We start from the raw sequence: 20,082 nt of genomic DNA, 5'->3' as shown, positions 1-20,082 counted from the left end.
TTAACATAAGTTTTGTTTTAGATGTATATTCTTTCTCTTCTGCATTACTGTGTCAATAGAAAAGAACAGATTTTAGATTTCCATTCATTTTTTCATAAAATTTGCAGATTTTTATATTTCCTTAAAGACAATAACATATTAAGTAATAGGACACTTTTCAAATAATAAGTTGATGACTTTGCAGGGATATAGCCCAGTGCATGATTAAACAAAGATAACAAACAGGTCCTCATGATCAATGACATAATGAGTTGAATGAACTAAACTGATTAACTGAAACATAAATGGGTGTAGAAGGAATCAAACTGAGTGCAGGACAACCAACCTAAAAGGTGAGGGTTTGGGAGATGTCACAACCTTCACATCCTCATTTTTTTACATCATGGCAAGAATGAGCATAGCAACAAGTCACAAGGTAGTCATTCTGCATCAGTAAGGTCTCTCCCAAGCAGAAATTTCATGGCAGACAGGAGTTTCAATATGTGCTGTCCAAGCTCTTCTGAAGAAGCACAAAGAAATGGACAAGGTTGATGACCAGAAACACAATGGTCAACCATGGAAACTGAATGCAGCAGTTGAGAGATACAATGAACTGATGTCACTTCTAACTCAAAAGAAGTCCATCACTGCTGTCACATCTGAACTTACAGAAATCACTGGAACCCAAGTATACCTCTCGAAAATACAGAGAAGTCTTCATGGAAGAGTTGCTGCCAAAAAGCCAGTCCTCCAAAGTGGAAACAAAGCCAAGACTTACATAGGCACAAAAACACAAGGAATAGGGTCCTGAATAATGGGAGCAAGTACTCTGGACTGATGAGTCAAAATTTGAATTTTTTGGCTCAAACATTAGGCAGTTTGTCTATAGAAGAGCTGGAGAGTGCTATATGGATGACAGCCAACAATGAAACATGGTGGAGGTTCCCTGCAGGTTTGGGCTGCATTTCTGCAAACGGAGTTGGTGATCTGGTCAGAATTAATGGGGTCCTCAGTGCTGAGAAGTACAAGCAGATTCTCATTCATTATGGTGTTTTTTGGGGTTAGCACATATAGCAAATAACTTCAGCCAATAGTCTTCAGATTTGAATATGAACTGCGGATTAAATCTAAAATGCAGCTCTGAGCAATGAATTCCTGAGACTGTGAACCACAGCTAATTGGAAGATACGACAGTTAATTGGAAGACCAGACAATGCTGATTAAATTCATTATTTGGGTGTTTGTCGTGTGGATGCAAAGAGGGTGGGTGTGTGGTTCAAAGGAAGCATTGTAAATATGGAATTGTCATTTGATCTTCAGCACATAAAAGGCCATGCAGTGTTGGGTCAGGCAGACCCTCTTGTTCAGAAAGGGGTCTCTCTCTCCCCCCCCCCTTTTCTGGTGACTCCAAAAGGCTGTCAGTTTATTTGTGAGTGTGTCTCAGATAAAAGACTACTTTTCATTTCTACCAGCTGTGGTTCTCTGGTGACTTTGTTCACACGGCAACAACACAGTATCATCAGGGAGATGTCTGATTGGTCTCAACTTCATTCTGCAGCAGGACAATGACCCCAGATACACAACCAAGGTCATAAAGAACTTTCTTCAGTGAAGAAAAACAAGGAGTTCTACAACAGATGTTATGGCAACAGAGCCCTGATCTCAGCACCATCCAGGCCATCTGGGATTACCTGGAGAGACAGAAGCAATCAAGACAGCTAAAGTCTGCAGAAGAACTGTGGCAAGTTCTCCAAGATGCTTGGAACAATCTACCAGCCGTTTCTTTTCTCATATGAAACCCCTTTTTACCGAGTGTCTCTATAGATGTGGCTCATTAGCCACTTGCTAACAGCCAACGGACTCAGCGATGAGAAAACCACCTTTCTCAGGCTTGTATATCTAGGGTAGATATGACATGGATCTCACCAAACCCAGGAGATTGGGATGTTTTGCCCACCTGAACCCCAGTCTGTGTCAGTACTGTCTCCATGCAATTAACTGTTGGCAAGAAATAACAGCTTATACACTGCATATAATCAAAGTATATTTACAAATATCTGCTTTATTGAACAGTTAGTAGGAAAAATAAAAAATAAAAAGAATCCATTAGTAACCCAGTCCAAATACGCACTTAAGTTGGAGCTCATCTTGAAGTTGTCTTTAATTCACACAGCAGACCCACAGTTTGCACAAAAGCACACACCACCTTCCAAATGTTGTTCAAAATCCACCTCTAACGAATGGGCTACCCACAGGAGACAGGACCTTCCTCCTTGAAGTATTCATCTGCACAAAGCACCTTGTGTAACATGGACAGTATCCTCAGCCATCTTCCCTCCTGTCTTCTCCCCGCTCCTGCCAAAAAGACCTCGACCCACACCAGTGTCCATCACAAAAACCTCTCCACCCAGCATTCTCTAGAACCTTCTCCCAATTCCACCATCCTGATTGGCAGACACAACATTCCTAAGTTGAACCACAAAACCCCCTATCTTAGCTCAAACACAAACAGGCTGAAAGCAGAACAGACTTCTCCTACAGAACTGCTAAAATGAAATACCTACAGTATACCTGTAAAAATCTTAATCAGGGCATTACACCTATCAAACTGAACAACAGTATACCTAAGCCAACTGCTGCAGTTTTAAAAGGGTGGTCACAGCGAATATTGATTTGATTTAGTTTATTACCATTTACTGTATTGTTTTGACATTTAGAAACTTTTTCATTTCATTCTTTTTGAAAGCATCTTCACTTTACAGAATTTTTTTTTTTTTACTTGTGCCTAAGACTTTTGCACAGTACTCCAATTGCTTGAGGGACTGAAGAATATGACAGGTGAGTGGATTAGAGCATGGCTGAGCAGAGCATGTAGAGAACAGTTAAAATAATGTCAAAGGGGCAAGGAAGATAAGGGCTGGGTGGGTGCTGATAGCATGCAGGTGAGTTAAGGGAGTGGCACAGTTAATAGTAATGGATGGTTGAAAGGGACCTTCTTTATGGTAGATGCACATCTTGGACCCCAAGTTCTGGTTCAGATGGGGTGGAATCCTTTTACTTCCATGAAAAGCTTCAATCAAACCTTTTGCAACAATAGCCTCATATGCATTAAAAGCACTGTTGAGTTCTTCAGAAGTGGCATCAAATGAACACATGACAGCCACACATTGCTATATTCCACACGATGAAGTGCCAGCAACGACTTCTACTTCAACCTGAAGATGGCCTCAGATATTCCTACTCCAAATGGATTAATAACATTTTTAATGTTTTCCTTCAACACATCTTATTGAATTATCTACCACAGTTCATGAACTTTTTCCTTAAACTTAGATATTTGATAATTTTATCAACTAGACAACGGGGTGACCTGAATGCTATTGGTATTGCTTAGCTTTGGAAATTGAAGAAGAAAAACCAGTTTATTAAAGAAGAAAGACGGGTAGCAAGGCAAATATAGCTCCTCCTCGTTTAACGAAGGACATTTCTGGTGGCAACATTTCTAGTTGATCTGCCACCCTTGTGCCTCTCGTTGTCAATCTGGAGACGTGCAGTCCTTCATGCACCATCTCTTCTGCTGTTTGTTCTTTGTCTCTGATCTTGGAGACGCGCATTTCTCAGCTCCTTTGTATTTTCCTCTCTCCTCCTTCTGTGCCTGTTGTTGTCATTCTGGAGATGTGCATGCCTCTCCTTCGCTGTCTCCTCTTCTTTCAACTTTTTTGTCCTGACTCTTTGATCCTGGAGTCATGCGGCCCTGGCCTCATCTGATTCTTGTTCTCTCCCTCTCCTTGCCGCTTCCTGACAGCATTTTGCGTTATCTCTTGACCATAATGTCCCCCTTCTCTTTCCACGCGGCATAATTAGGCTGACCATTTTTTTTTTTACCCTAATGCTGGATAGAAGATACGAAGCAGTAATACCAGAGGAAGCTGATTATTTTTGATGATGTGGTTGGCACTCTTGTAGGGACCATTTCTAAGTTATTTTCAAAACCTTTGATTGTTGTAAGAGTACAGATGGTGGTTAATAATATACTTTATCACATGATAAGGGTTTCTCCCCCTTTTTTCTTGCTTTTCCTAACAGCTCTGATTTGGAGTGGGTTTAATTTTTTTTCTGTATACCAATTTTTTTAATATTTCAATATTACGATTTAATTTAATTTTTATGAATACAGGGTCTTGTGATTGTAATTGTATTTTAATACAATGTATTTGGTACTTTTTAAAAAACTTAATATACACCTTCTTGTACTCTGTATTCCTTTATACCGAAACTAATAAAAATATTGAAAGAGAAGTACGTCATTACAGTAACATTTAATGATCTCTTATTGATCGGTGGCAGATAGATCTGTCCCAATCCTGCACATGCTGATGGTGATATGCGACTGCTCGAAACAGAGCTGTCCTGTCCTTTTGCTCCGGTTGGTGTCACTGCTGAGGCTGGCCGTGTGCATGCATCGTGGTGTTGCATCCCGATTTCCATGATGGCGGATTGCCTCGCGGGTGAAAGGCAGCCTGTTGATTTTCGTGAATGAGCAATTTTATACAAATATATAACCCTGAACTTTGCCTGCATTCTGTAAGTTAATGCATTTTAAGTCGACTGAGCCAAAAAAAAAGTGCCCGCTGTAATGCACCGTTTGTGCTAACTGGAGGTTACAGACAGATAGACAGACAGAGCGTGAGAGTTTTAGTAGTATATAGATGTAGAAAACACATTTCAACAAAATAAATGGAATAACATTTTTGGCCTTTTGTCTCAGATCACATGTAGTGTAGTTTCAATATCAATAGATCTCTCTGTACTGTAATGGCTTTGGTTACTTCTAATGTCTTCTTTAAAAAGTACATCTATACTTGAGGTATGATTATCAGCAGACTGGAATGTGTTACTCAACCAGCAGTTCCAGGAAACCGTTGGCTAGCAAAAGTCTACAAGATAAGCAGCATTGCAACAAGTTGGAGATGCCATCACATTTGATTGCTTGTTCCACTGCTGGACTCAGTAATGATTCCAGGTCTTCAATGCAAATATCCTGAGCTAAGAGATCGGGTGCCCATTGCAGATAATGCCACATGTAGCATGACCCCATTCATAAGAATAGGGTTATAATTGTAAAGCAAAATGCAGATAAATGGTTTATTTTTCTTCTTTTCCATAATCTCATGTTTCCAATTAATTTGTTGTGCCAGATACTTCTAAGCATTTTAACATTTAATTGCATTATCCTTTTGAACGGCAAATGGCCATGAGCAGAGCACACTAGATCCAGAACATCAGAATACCTAAAGCCATGTTGATAGTCCATTTCATTTTATGGGAGTCTCTGAGCTTAAAACTGTACATGCTGGCCTCAAAGTGTGCAGAGCTAAAGATGGCACCAGAGGGCAACTTAGTGCAGTTCAGCAGCAAAACAGTCAAGTTCCTATTCTAATGTGCCTATTTTTCTTTTCAGGGTAGCTGGGATCTTTGAACAAACTGCAGTTTCTGCATGGCAGCATGTTCCCATTCTTGGAGCTTGCTGCTCTGCAGTGTTTCAATATGTCCACATTTGGCCTGAAGTCAGAAGCCATTGAGCATTTGCCTGGCCCTGAATTGTCACAGGTGCTGCGAACTGAAGCGCAGTGGGAGCCGGACATTGAAGACAGCAAAAGTGGCTGTCGGAGGGTTCTGAATTCGGGATCAATTGCTTTCTTTCTTCCTCTCTCTCTTGATAGTGAGTGAGTTTGCTGCCGATTCTCAAGTCCAGGAACTAGAAATAAAAAGCAACACTCCAGACAGACTGACAATAACATCTAAACAGCGACTCATCTCCCCTCTTGCTATGGAGTAGTGATATCTGTCTCTCCCTTGCTAGTGAGAGAGAGAAAGAGCCTATGGAATGTCGAAATATTGGAGTGAACAGTTAGATTTTGATGTATAGTCTCTCTTTGGGGGCTTTGCTGTTGCTTGCATGGTGGGTGGTTGGAATGCAGATGCTTTATGCTAGAATAAGTAGGGGGAGGGGAAGGGTTGATGTTGCTTGTGCGTGGGAGGGAGGCAGGGGGCCTTGGCACTCTACATTTTTCCTGACATTCATTCTTTGGGGTTTTTTCTTCTGTTTTCAAGGACGTCTGCGGAAAACAAGAATTTCAAGTTGTATATTGTATATATTCTCTGTTATTAAATGGAACCACTGAACCATTGAAAATAACTGTGCTTCCAGCCAAATTGAACATCTGGCTTAACAATTAAATAGTTATTACTGAATTTCCCTTTGCTGCTTCTAATATATTTTCCTTCAAGTAATTTCAAAACGAGATGAAAAACTCCAGAAGTTATTTTAAAATGTCATCTTAATTTTTAAAACAACAGGTATTTTCCATCCAGCTAATTATTTTATTCCCTTTTTTGTCAACAATTAAAATGTGCTCAATCTATGACTGAAAAAGTATTTTAATTTCTAATTTAAAGTTACATCTTAAAAAAGGAGGCACTTGCTGAGGATGAAGAGGGGACTCTGGCCTTACTACATCCTTGGAAAGACAGAATGATCACAGGTATGGTTAGTGATAAAAAAGAGTAAATGTTTGAGTGGGTAATTTGGGGGGGAAGAAGTAAGATAAAAAGAGAATGGAGAATGGTGAAAGGAGCTGGGATGCAGTGATGTGGCTTGGAAGTGATTAACATGATTATGAGAGTTATATTTATCCATTAACTTGTTCTCCAAATACACTCATCCATATACATAAAGTCAGAGCCTCGTCGAGCTAGATAATATGTTATACATCCTCTCCCACCTGGAAGTAAAGAAAAATGACATGCAAATGTAAGAGGAAAATAAAGAACTACCCAATAAATCAAATTGGGGATCTGATTTTACAAAGCTGGAATTATAAACACAACCTATATATAAATGTAAAACAGTATTGCACAAGACCAGGCCCTTTAGCCCCTGCCTGCACCAGCCATGAGGCCAAATTAAGCTAATCCTATCAATGACACTTGGTGTGGTTTCCTCTATCCCAATTATTCATGTGTCTATCTAAGCGCTTCTTAAATGTTGCTATTTTATCTGTTTCTATCACCTAGCAGACATCTACCACTCTCCATGTATAATACTTACCTCACACAACTCCCTTAACCTTTAACAAGTCTTAAAATACTCCCATAAGTCAGATACAGATTTATCCTCAAATAGCTGATCCCAATCTTCAGTGGTGTAAAATTGGCTTTATTTACAAGATTCTTCACACTTGAAGAACTTTTGTTTATAATAGAAACATTGATCAGGTATAAAATTCACCCAAGTCACATCAATGAATATGCAGTGTTCAATTTTTAAACTTGTGATGTTCAACTTCAACTCATCTACAAAATCAAACACGAGGAAATCTGCAGATGCTGGAAATTCAAACAACACACACAAAATGCTGCCTAGCCTGCTGTGTTCTACCAGCATTTTGTGTGTGTCATCTACAAAATGATAGTTTCTGTTTATTCATGGATTAGATAGCTTTAGAAGATGTATTCTCCATTCTTTATCTGGTTATTCCATAATCTCATTCCAAACACTGCTTGTACTCAACACTATTCTTTCCCCAAACTTCTAACAAACTTTCTTTAATCAAAATCTATTTCCACCTGTTTTGCTAGATGGCATGGAAATAGGCAACAGCAGAAGAATTAAAGGCAACCACAGAGACCGAGTGGGCAAAAGGGCCCATCTTCTCTGAATTTGTCCACTCAATTTACAAGAAACTCCTCTTTTCCAAAGAGTAAACCTGCTGCAGATTATGGTTTGACATAATGTATCTCTGACCTCTTATTACTCTAAATGTAGTTGAAGTGAAGGTCATAACCATAGTCACTTTTATTCTTGGCTTTTAAGATTCATGATAATTTCAGGTCTTACGTCAGTCTATGCCTCATCTAACAGCTTGTTGTATTAGTGTGGTCAACCAAACTCAATTCTCATTTGTTCTTCATCAACTTCTCCTTCAGTCCACAGGAGTTGGCAAAACAGGCATGAGGATCTTTTACTTTAGCAGACTTCCCCAGGTGCATAAGTTCATAAACTGAACTTGTGCAGAATTAATCCTTGCAGAAGTCTCCCTGCCAAATCTCTAGTTACAGCCTTGGAGAGCTTTCATGGCCCCTATCACTGAAAATATCACCCTTAAATTAAAAGTAGAAAAGTGTCCTAGTGCTTTGTATGAACAACTGAGGATGAAGTGAAATAGTATGTCAGTTTATAGGGAAAGAAAATTAAATTTCAATTGTTTTACATAAAATATTGTGGGATTACAATGAATTTTAATTCTGACAGAAAATGCAACGCTTCTTTAAAACAGTATTTTTAAAACTTGGGAAATTGTTTATCATCAAATAGCCATTGAAAGTTAATGCATGATTGTACTAGTTTCCAAATCAATTTAACTGCTTAGTACCTTCTTCAACTTCATAATTTCTTCTTCATCTTTTGCAATAGCTTCTTTCCACTTATTAATTTTTTTGACATCCTCTGTAATCCTATCACGTAAGTATTCAAGTTGGATTGCCAACCGTGTTTTTTGGTTCTCAAACTCTGACCTGCAACATAGGTATATTCTCAATATAGTTTAAAAACTAAAACATTAATCTGCTTTAGGTAACATAATCTTCTAAAAGAGAATACTGTTACTGTATCAGGAGTATCATAAAATGTAGAGAAATATGGACAACTATAAGATAAACCAAATAATTGCTCCTGGATGGTAATCTAGTGGAGTAAGTTATTAAACCAGTCCAGAAGATGCCAAATTTTAACTATTAACTTTAGAGGACTGGAATCTTACAGGATTTCTAATTGGCAGACAATTAGTTATACATTACCTCTTACAGATTTGCTCCATTTGTTAAGCCATGATAGAAACTATACCTGATTTTGTTTTGGTGCAAATGCTCAGATAGAATATTTAAATTAATTTATAGTTAATGTACACTTAAAATTTTCTCATAAACATTGGTGAGTAGACTTCGTAGATCCAAAGTTCATCTTTATAAAGATTTTGTAGTTGCAAATTACTCTGACCTTTTCTTAGTTATTTCTTCTAAATGCTTCACATGTTCATCCTCATATTCACGGATATTTGCTACACCTATCTTGATGCAGAAATCTTCAAACACTTTATCTTCAACCTGTGTAGTATAGAATGCTATTAATCTGTCTGGAAAAAGTTTGATATTACTCTAAGGAAATGCAACAAAAAGGGATTTTTATTTCACTTCTGGTGCAAAAGACAATCTAGTTGTTACAGAACAGTTGCTCATTCTATACTTTTCCAAAGCCTCAAATAATTATCTTTAATGGAACTGAAAATCTGCTGGGATTTATAACAGAGTCTGATTCACGTACACTGGGTTATCACCATGTCTCTCTAACGCTTGTGATTCTTGTCAAGTATGGTTCCAATATTACCAGATAGTATTTCTCCCATATGCCAGATCCTTATATAGGAGCCTACACTAAGAATCATAGCAGAATATTTAGTTATACAAGATACCACAAATAAGTTTATAATGTTCTTGCAGACATTTACCCCATAGAGCCCAGAAGGCATAAATTAGTAATGAGAAACACTGCTTGATCATCCAAAGCAAAAATAAATTAGCTGAATATTTAAAGAAAACAGAAATAACTTAGTTTGTCAAACAGTTTCTATAGAGGTCAAGAGATGATATTGCTGGTTTATTGAAAACATCTAATGGAATAAAATATTACTTTGTTTCTTTTATCTTTAAAGTCTGTATGTATCATATTTCTTTTACCAACACTGACAAATTATACTGAATGACAATTTAACTGTAAACATCTTTACTCTTATTTGTTTCCTTACAGCATTGCTCAGTATTCCAACAAACTCTCATATTTAATATATGTTAATACTTTGTTTTACATTTTGGAGCTTTATCCCCTACTTTGTACAGGTGGCCCCCGCTTTTCGAACGTTTGATTTACAACAACTCGCTGTTACAAAAAACTTACATTAGTATCTGCTTTTGCTAACCAAAGAGGATTTTCACTTTTATGAAAAAAAGACACCCGCTTTATACGTGTGTTTACCCCAAGAAAGACTACAATGACTGTGAAGCCTTGTGCGGGCAGTTTTTTTGCGCATCCATGTACGTGCCGATTTTTTTTCTCCGAATCGATTTTGGCTCGCTGTCTTCCCGAGTTTGATAAGTGAAACTACACTGTACCTACAATATTTCTACTTTATATAGGGTGTAAATTTATCATATCATTCCTGCTTTTACTATATGTTAGTGTTATTTTAGGTTTTATGTGTTATTTGCTTTGATTTGGTAGGTTATTTTGTTGGGTCTGGGAACGCTCAAAAATTTTTCCCATATAAATTAATGGTAATTGCTTCTTCGCTTTACAACATTTCAGATTACAAACAGTTTCATAGGAATGCTCTAACTTCGGATTGTGGGGGAAACCTGTATTCTGTTGGCCCCTAGTATATGAAATGCCTTATAAAATAACTAATCTATATGCACATGTATACTTACATCATTTATTTGAGACTGAATCTCTTGCATTTTCAAATCTCGATCCTCAATATTTGATCTTACCATAGCCAACAGGGACTTCAAATTGGCCAATGTACTTTCTAGTTTTGACCTTTCCTAAAAGAAATTGAATGTAATTGAATATTTAGGCATATTTCCATCATACTACGATAAATAGTTGATACTTGATATGAAAATTTAGTAACATGGTGCTTGAAAAATATTTAAGTTTAAGTAGCTTAAATAGGATAGCTGAGAATGACTTTAGTCAATCCTCACAAATAAAGGCCTAACAGCATATTTATCAATGGTATCCAAACTTTACTGGGTTACTGCTTGCTTGACTGTAAATAACCCAAGTTCTTGTGCGCTTTATCAGAGTGTACTCTCTTCAAATCTTCAAGGAGCCTGAGTGATTTCATTGCCTCATTTGAAAAAAACTCTTTCCACACAATACACACATTGGCTGCTGCTGGTTGCTTGGTTCTGGTATAAATCTGTATTTCAGATACTTCACACTATACCTCTTTTTCATTTGGTCTGCTTCTGCTATTTACATTACAAATTAATGACCACAGTCAATCACCTTAAGTTCAACCTCAAGCACTTTGATCAATAAAGGGGAACATTATGGCGTAATCCTAGCTCAGGCAAAACCTGACTATCTGCCTGAAGGTACATAAAGTGGAGACGTGGGCTAGAGAAATGTGATCAAGACTATTTAAAAGGGCAGATACTGATTTTTACCCCATTGAACTCCATATCTCAATTAACAAGAATTGCATCACTGTGTGATTAGAGTATGGGAATCATACTAGCTAATATTGTACTACAGCAGTGACTAACCAATAATGCACAATCCAGACCAGGAAATAACAAAATTCCTTTTGTCCAGATTTCACATGATATGCAAAGTGTCACATTGCTTTTTAACAATAAAACACTTCGAGCAAAGTCTAAGAGAACAGTGGGTCAGCAAGAGATGAGGTGATGATGTGATCACTGTCATCAATAGTGAGGGACTGAGGATTTTATAATAAGGAATTAGTTTCTTAAATTAAGCCTGTAATCCCTCAGCTGCTCCACTTCCAACCCAGTGTCCCCCAATACCCCTTTTATCTTTATTACTCCTTTAGAAACTCCCATCACCCCCAAGGGGCAATATTGCCCACTTTGAGAACCTCTAGTGTATATGGCCCACACGACAAAGTTATTTTGCACAGAAGCATTTTGATTCTATTTCTTTTAGTGCAATGACTCCCCTTAGCACTATGATAACTTACCTAAGTTATCAAGACTGATAACTTACCTATGAGCACTGATCTGTTGTCTACACATGTGCATTGCTCTCTCTCTCTCTGCAATGTGAATACACCACTTAAAGCCATCTCCTGTGTGCGTGCTCATATTAATTTAATATGTAGTTGTCTAGACACAACAAATTGGCGATGAATACAAACCTGAATGTCAGGGAATATCACCAATGGCACTAACAGCTACGGGACAGCAAGAGGGAAGAGTTAAACAGTACAGAGAAAATGGTCATGGATCCTAACAAAGGGATACGGGGGTAACTGCATAGTACACAGTGAAAGACGCACAACTAGCAAAGTTGAAGTGTAAATAACGTGATGATGGCCTTAACTGGGAAAACTGATGAATTTGACAGTGCTAATGAGGACTGGGAATCGTATATCGAGAGGGCTGAACTGTACTGTAATACGAACGATGTGGATGGTGAAAAGGAAGTATCCACGCTTCTTTCTTAATGGGTGCTAAAATGTACAGGCTTTTACGCAACCTAGTAACTCCTGAAAATCCAGCAACCAAGAAGTTTGATGAAATTGTTACAATTTTACAAAATCACTTGAACCCCAAACCACTAGTAATAGCTAAGAGATTTAGATTTAACAAAAGGAACCAAAGGATGGAAGCATTGTTGAATACATTGCAGAACTGCGCAAACTTTCCCAATACTGTGACTTTAGAGATGGACTCTCTGATGCATTAAGGGTCAGGCTTGTATGTGAAATGCAGCCAAAGTACTCAACAGAGGTTACTGTCCAAAAGTGACCTAATCTTAGAATGGGCCTTGACCATTGCAATATTATTAGAGATTCCAGCAAAGGATGTGACACAACTACAGAAAGAGAGTTTAGAATGTGAAACACACAAAATGTCCTTGAATGGTGCGAAATCCAAAAATGTTATTGGTATGGCAAATCCTTCCATAAAGCAAATAACTGTTGGTTCAAAGAAAAAGTTTGCAGCAAGTATAATAGACAAAGTCATATAGAGAGTGTGCAAGTCAGACAAAAAGCACAACCAAAGAGAAGAACCACACAGAATGAAAAGTTTCAAACACAGAACTAAACCAATACATAAAGTGACTGAATATGAAACAAAATCAGACAACACAAGAGTCTGACAAAGGTGAGATGTCATGCATGGAACTGCATACTATTACTGAAGCAGATCATAGATTCTTATGGATCACAATAAATGTGTCTGGTGTAACACTGAAAATGGCTGTATGCAGGGTCAGTTTGTCTATAATTTCAAAGGCTGACTACAACAGACTGCTATCTAAGCTACCATCAAAAAAGACCTCAGTGATACTAAAGACCTACACTGATGAAAAAGTATCTCCCAAAGACCAACTGAAAGTGAATGTAACAGCAGTTAGAGCTTTATGTATTGAAAAGTGTAAAGCCAGCATTTTTCAGAGCTCTCAATGTGTCATCAACAAGCAACTGCAGCCCAAATGGTAGCTCTAACCAGAGGCTTTCACAGCTGCTTAATGCTAATAATGAAATGTTTGAGAAAGGTGTTGGTAAACTTAAAGGCATCAAGGCCAGAATTGAATGATGCAGCAACACCAAAATTCTGTAAAGCGTGTCCAGTGCCTTACGCACTACGTCCTAACATAGATGCTGAACTGCAGAGCTTGGAGGCATCTGGCATTCTCTTCAAGGTTGAATGGCGTGATTGGGCCATGGCCATTGTTCCGGTGATCAGGAAAGGGAAGGCTGGAGCTGTTTGGATACACAGGGGCTTCAAAGTGAGTATTAACTCCATGCTGTATATTGTGGAGTACCCCTTCCCACAAGTATAAGACATAATTGCACCTTTGGCAGGCAAGGAGAGATTTTCAAAGATTGACATAAGCCTATCTACAAATGGAGGTTAAGGAGTCAAGCAGGAAGGTACTCACAATCAATACTCACAAGGGACTATTCCAGTATAATCGTCACATCAACTCCAGCAATTTGGCAAACAGCAATGGACCAAGTGTTTCATGATATCCCAAGAACCCAATGTTACCTTGGTGACATCACTGTGACTGGAAGAATGATGAAGAGCACCTCCAGAACCTTGGTAAAGTGCGTACTAGGGTGAGTGAATATGGTCTGCACACTATGAGAGAAAGGAGTAAGAGCTTTCCAGGAATGAAATCTCATATTGTGAACATGTCACTGACAAGCAGGGCTTACATAGGTAATAAGACTGAAGCAGTGCTGTAGGTATCCAAAATGTGTTACAACTCACGTCATTCTTGGGCCTGGTACACTACCACCACAGGTTTCTCCCAAACACTGCCACAGTGCTGCACCAATTTATTTATTTATCTATGCATTAGCCAGCATTTATTGCTCATCACTTGTTACTCTTGAGGTGATGATGAGCTGCCTTCTTGAACCACTGCAGTTCCTGAGGTGTAGGTACACCCACAGTGCGGTCTGGAAGAGAATTCCAAGATTTTGATCCAGCAACAATGAAGGAACAGCGATATGTTTCAAGTCAGGATGGTGAGTGACTTGGAGGGGGATTTCCAAGTGGTGGTGTTCCCAGGTATCTGCTGTCCTTGTCCTTCTAAATGGTAGCAGTTGTGGGTCTGGAAAGTGCTGCCTTAGGAACTTTGGTGTGTTGTTGCAGTGCATCTTGTAGATAGTATTTACTGTTTGTCCATGGTGGAGGGAATGGATGTTTGTGGAAGGGGTACCAATTAAGTGGGCTGCCTTGTACTGGATGATGTCAACCTTGAGTGCTGATGGAGCTGCACTCATCAAGGCGAGTGGCGAATATTCCATTACACTCCTGACCTGAGCCTTGTAGATGGTGGAGAGGCATTGGGGAGTTAGGAGGTGACTTACACACTGCAGGATTCCTAGCCTTTGACCTGCTCTAGTAGCCACTGTGTTTATATGGCCAGACCAGTTCAGTTTCCTGTCAATGGTAACCCCTAGGATGTTAGTAATAGGGGATTCAGTGATGGTGATGCCTCTGAATGTCAAAGAACATGGTAAGAGCCTCTCTTGTTGCAAATGGTCACTGCCTGACACCTGTGTGGCTCGAATGTCACTTGCCACCCAAGTCTGGATATTGCCCAGGTCCTGCTGCATTTGGGCATGAACTACTTCATTATCTGAGGAGTCACGAATGGTGCAGAACATTGTGCAGTCATCTGCAAACATACACACTTCTGACCTTATGACGGAAGGAAGGTCATTGATGAAGCAGCTGAAGATGGTTGGTCCCAGGACACTTTCCTGAGGAACTCCTGCAATGATGTCCTGAGGATGAGATGATTGACCTCCAACCGTCACAACTATCTTACGTTGTGTCATGTATGATTCAAACCAGTGGAGGGTTTTCCCCCTAATTCTCATTGACTCCATTTTCTGATTGCTGGTGGATGCTCATTTGAAATGGCTGGAGATAATACCAATGAAGTCAACCACATCAGAAAAGACTGTTTCCACTCTGAGGACTATCTTCACCAGAAATGGCTTGTCTGAACAAACTGATTGACAATGGATCACAATACACATGAAAAGAGCACAGACTAGTCATGAAGAAAAATGGCATCAAACATTTCAAGTCAGCTCCTCACCACCCAGCAATGAATGGGTTAGCTGAAATGTTTATCCAGACTGTCAAGAAGTCCATTAAAGCTATGAACAAGGAGGACATTTCGCTTCAGCACAAGGTGAACAACTTTCTTTTTGTGTATCAGAACTCTGTTCATGCGATGAAAAACTTGATCACCTGTAATGCTGTTCACAAGCAGGAAAATGATATCTTGTATAGACCTCCTGAAACCAGATCTACGGAGGGAATTGCAGAATAAACAGTTCAGCTAGTTGCCAAGTGAATCAGCAAGGAGCTTCGAGGTTGGACAGGAAGTCCTAGCATGTGATTACCGAAAAGACAAGTTGGGTTGGATAGCTACAAGAACCAGACCATTTATGTACACAGGGGATGTTGGAGATCATACACGGAGACGTCATGTACACCAGATACTGTATGCTCAGCCGAAGGATACACCTGAATCGACTACATTCAACAAGATGGACACATTACAGCCACCTGATTTACCTCTTCAGTGATGATCATGTCACTAACAGCAATGTGACACCTGCAAAAGAAAAAGTTACCTTTGACAAGACCTGATGCCAAAGATCCTATCCTGAAAGAAACAGAGTGCCACCCAAATGACTGAATCTTTAGTATAGTAAAGTTAGTTATGGACTGTTATTGTGAAAGCATGTTTATTTGAATATGATTTGTTAAAGGGAAATTGAATGTTTTGTTACATATACAGTTTTATGTTACATTAATCTAAAGGGGGGGAGTGTAATGTATGGATCTATTTCTTTTAGAGCAATAGCTCCCTTCAGCACAGCGTATGGACTGATAACTTATCTACACACACTGATCTGTTGTCTAGGCATGTGCATTGCCCTTTCTCTCTCTGTAAAGTGAACACACCAGTCAAAACCACCTGCTGCGTGCGTGTTTTTATTTATTTGATATGCAGCTATACAGACACAATAATTCCAGTTCTGACTACAGTCATTGAAAAGAAACCTTGCGAATGCTTGACAAATTTCAAACAAGTTAGAAAGACAGTTTATAATTAAATTGCAGGAGTACTAGAATACACATGTTCCAATCAGTAAAAGGTAACTGGAGTCCATGAAGAAATTTTAGATTGTATAAAGGGATCAATATGTGGTCTTTATCCAGATGTCACAGAGAAAAACTTCAAAGTCATTTCAGAAATAATTGAAAGGCATGAAAGGATGAGATGAGAACTTTAGGATCTTCCCGCTTAGGAAAGCTTTTCCCAAATATAATTCTGTAATTTTAACCTATTCTTACCATTTGACGATTAGCCAATTGCTTTTTCTTAGTTTGCTCCAGATCACTCAAGGAATATCTCATCCTGGTCTCTACACCCTTGATTTGAGCCTGCAACTGCCTTAATTCAGCTTCTTTCCTGTTTACTTTTATTAAGTCCTGCAAATTAAGAACCAATTTTTTCATTAACCTCTTACTCTATGAAAATAAAAATGGATCTCATGTACAAAAATTTAAGACTTAACTCACCCGGAGCTCATTTTTCAACTTATCCTTGGTTTCTTTCAGCTGACTGATGCCCTTCTCATCCCAGCACCTAGCTTTAAACCTTAGATCACAGGATCCCCCAGAGATAACACCAGACTTTAGGAAGAGTGTTCCATCCAATGCTACTGTCTATGTTATAGAAGAGTGAAAGTACACTTATTTTGAAAAAAAAGTCAGACTAATTAATATACTGTGTTTATGTTGCAGTTCTTCTTTGTATCTGGGTAGAATTTCCTCACAGTTAATAACTACATCACTTTACAATACAAATCTAAACAACGTGTTTTTAAGATGATCTTTAACATAAGCATATAAACATCAAACATATGTTAAAGGTCAATCCACCATCAAGTATATAAACAACTGATGGGGAAAAAAGAGAACAATATACTTTACAATGTAAAGATATGATCCTTAAGGTCGTTATAGCTGGGAGTGGTAATGGGGAACAAGCTCCCACTACCTATTAAATGCGCTCAATGGCATTTGACTCAAATACCTTCTGACAACCAAGTCCAACTCCTGGCCTTAACATGTGGCTTAGTTACCAAGCCTAGCAGAACAATTTCTATTGACAGGAGAATGTGCAAAGGCAGGCTACTGGCACCTTAAAATCAGTTGCTTTAGGCAGATGGGGCTTATCTATGTGGTTATCAACTCATCTAGGAGAAGAAAAACTCTGATCTTAAACCTCTGCTGCTTTGCGGCTATGTCTACTCACAGGGAAGGCTTTGGGAGTAAACACCAAGGAGAAAAATCCAGAGCTGGAGTCCCTACAGTAGTCCTACATTGAGTTCAATGATGACTGGCAACTTCTGTGGCGCTGCTGGTGCCAAACTATATCAGTCTTTGCTGTTCCTTTGGGTGCATCAGATGCATGGAAAGGAGGAGTTTGCTACATGGGCAACAGCTTGCTCTCCATATTGTACTACCCTGGCTCGCCTATCTAGACAGCTAGGTCGTAACACCCATGGTCGACCCTGACCAACAGAGGCCTCATAATCAAAAATATGATACTCATGATTTGAGAATAACTAATCCACAACACACATAATTTGATAAACATCATTTTCCTACCTTAAGTCTTTCTGGTCCTTCGAATGCAATCTGTCTGGCTTCTTTCAGACATTCACATACTAGTCCATTGCCACAAACAAACTGTACCACTTTCTTCAACTGTGGTGATACACACTGAACTACATCAATCATCATTTTAGCTCCTTTAATTTCACGCAACTGTTCATTGATTGGTTTTATCTGCAATAAAATTGTTTTAAGGACTTAAATTGACTTCTTCTATCAATCTACTTTTCCTCTACAAGGAAATTTATTCCAACACAACAACCGAAATCAACGTTGTAACACTAGTATGAGGTGTAATACATTGGGGATGATTTCCATCTTTAGTGTCTGTTGGAAAGCCACTGGGCAAAGTGAATGCAAGGCCTGCCTGATATCACTTGTGAGAGAGCAGATTCATTTTTTAAGTCAAATCTTAGCACCTAAGAAGCAACAGACAGTCTGTTGCTTGAAAATGAAGGCAAATCATCTAATTCACTGTCCATCAACTACACATTGCAGGAAGAGCTGATGAGGTGGGAATATGGAAGGAAAATGGCAGCAAAGCTCAGGAAGATCACATTATGCTTATTGTGCTTCCAAAAGATCATAAATACTCTGTTAGCTCCAGCTGTATCTGGAAATTCTCATAAAGAACACTGGTTGTTTATTATTATGTAATGAGTGTATTTAGTGCCTGACTGCACCAAAATAGTAATTAGGGCCATAATGATATTACGGTATTTTAATCTGCACTGAATAATCATTTTCTCACTTATTTCGAGCTAATGTGATGGCTTTCTTGAATCAAAGCAGCCATTAATGAAAATCCAAAAGGAGATAGATTCTGTAGATCAGTAGAAACAGATAATCATGTAAATACAAGCAGGTCAGGTGACATCTGGTGAGAATAGGAATAGAGTTAAGAGTTTCTGGCAGAAGAAGCTTCATCAGAACTGGGATGGAGAGAATGGAAGCTCAATAGCTGCAGGAAAGAGGAAGAATGATGTCTCTGACAGGGTAAAACCAGGGTGACTACAGGGAAAAACTATAGTTTTAGTTTAATATGTGAATAGGAGATTTAGATAACATCAAATATGCAAGCTGCAATATGTTAGGCATATGTTCCTCCTCTACATTTTGCTTTTCCTCCTTTTATTAAGGTACTTACAAAGACTTGAACAAGAAAATGGCAGCAAGCTTGTTTTTATTTGATTTTAATCTCAATACTGCTATAGTGCTTACTAGAAAAATAAAAAGTGCAATAGCAACATCAGAAATCATTATATTATTGCAACATGTGATGTTTTTAAACTTACTTCCAGGTAATCTAATGCCAAAAAAGTCTCTGGCTCAGCTCGTTCCTCTTTCAAATATTTAATACAATCTCTGGCTGTGTTCTCAGTAGCAACCACAATAGCATTAATGTATCTTCCAAAAACTTTGGTGACAGCTATCTGGTACTTCTTGTGGATAGGATGACATAGATCCACAAGTTTTCCATACTATGGAACAAAGAATCAAAAGAAATTCTTACTTTCTGACAGCTAAAAGACATGAAAGAGCAGGCACAATATTTATTTGGAGGTTGTGAAGGAATGATATTAATATAGATAAACAATTTAGTCAGAGATGCTTTGTTGGTTTAATGGCTAAAGTGTATTGGTTTGTTAACATCTTTCTGGAACCAATGTCCTAGAGGGAGCGTTTGCTACTGCTGTTCAGGAGGCTTTAAACTAATGTGGCAGGGGGATGGGAACAAGTACAGAGAGACAGAGGGGTGTAAAATGAGGGTAGAAGCAAAAAGTAGTAAGGTGCAAAGTAAAAGTGGCAGGCAGGCAAATCCAGGGCAAAAAGCAAAAAGAGCCACTTTTCAACATTATTGTATAAGGGCTAAGAGTGTTGTAAAAACAAGCCTGAAGGCTTTGTGTGTCAATGCGAGGAACATTCGTAACAAGGTGGATGAACTGAATGTGCAGATAGTTATTAATGAATATGATATAGTTGGGATCACAGAGACATGGCTCCAGGGTGACCAAGGATGGGAGCTCAACATCCAGGGATATTCAATATTCAGGAGGGATAGATAGG

At 38.7% G+C, this 20,082-nt stretch overlaps 1 protein-coding gene across 1 annotated transcript in view; it reads right to left on the bottom strand.

Moving 5' to 3' along the window:
• The window catches only part of LOC140734031 (structural maintenance of chromosomes protein 1A-like), a 99,704-nt gene that overhangs the window by 47,941 nt on the left and 31,681 nt on the right, over positions 1–20,082 (bottom strand). Inside the window, exons 10-16 of the mRNA XM_073057610.1 lie at positions 19,311–19,496; positions 18,010–18,189; positions 16,915–17,061; positions 16,687–16,824; positions 10,522–10,638; positions 9,038–9,144; positions 8,415–8,556 (exon numbers count right to left, since the gene is read on the bottom strand). Coding sequence (XP_072913711.1) covers positions 8,415–8,556; positions 9,038–9,144; positions 10,522–10,638; positions 16,687–16,824; positions 16,915–17,061; positions 18,010–18,189; positions 19,311–19,496 — 1,017 coding nt within the window. The remainder of the gene's footprint in view (positions 1–8,414; positions 8,557–9,037; positions 9,145–10,521; positions 10,639–16,686; positions 16,825–16,914; positions 17,062–18,009; positions 18,190–19,310; positions 19,497–20,082) is intronic.

The sequence above is a fragment of the Hemitrygon akajei genome, chromosome 10, assembly GCF_048418815.1.
Source record: "Hemitrygon akajei chromosome 10, sHemAka1.3, whole genome shotgun sequence".
NCBI classification, from domain to species: Eukaryota; Metazoa; Chordata; class Chondrichthyes; order Myliobatiformes; family Dasyatidae; genus Hemitrygon; species Hemitrygon akajei.
The sequence above is the reverse complement of the archived record's forward strand: the minus strand, read 5'-3'. Positions and strand labels throughout refer to the sequence as shown.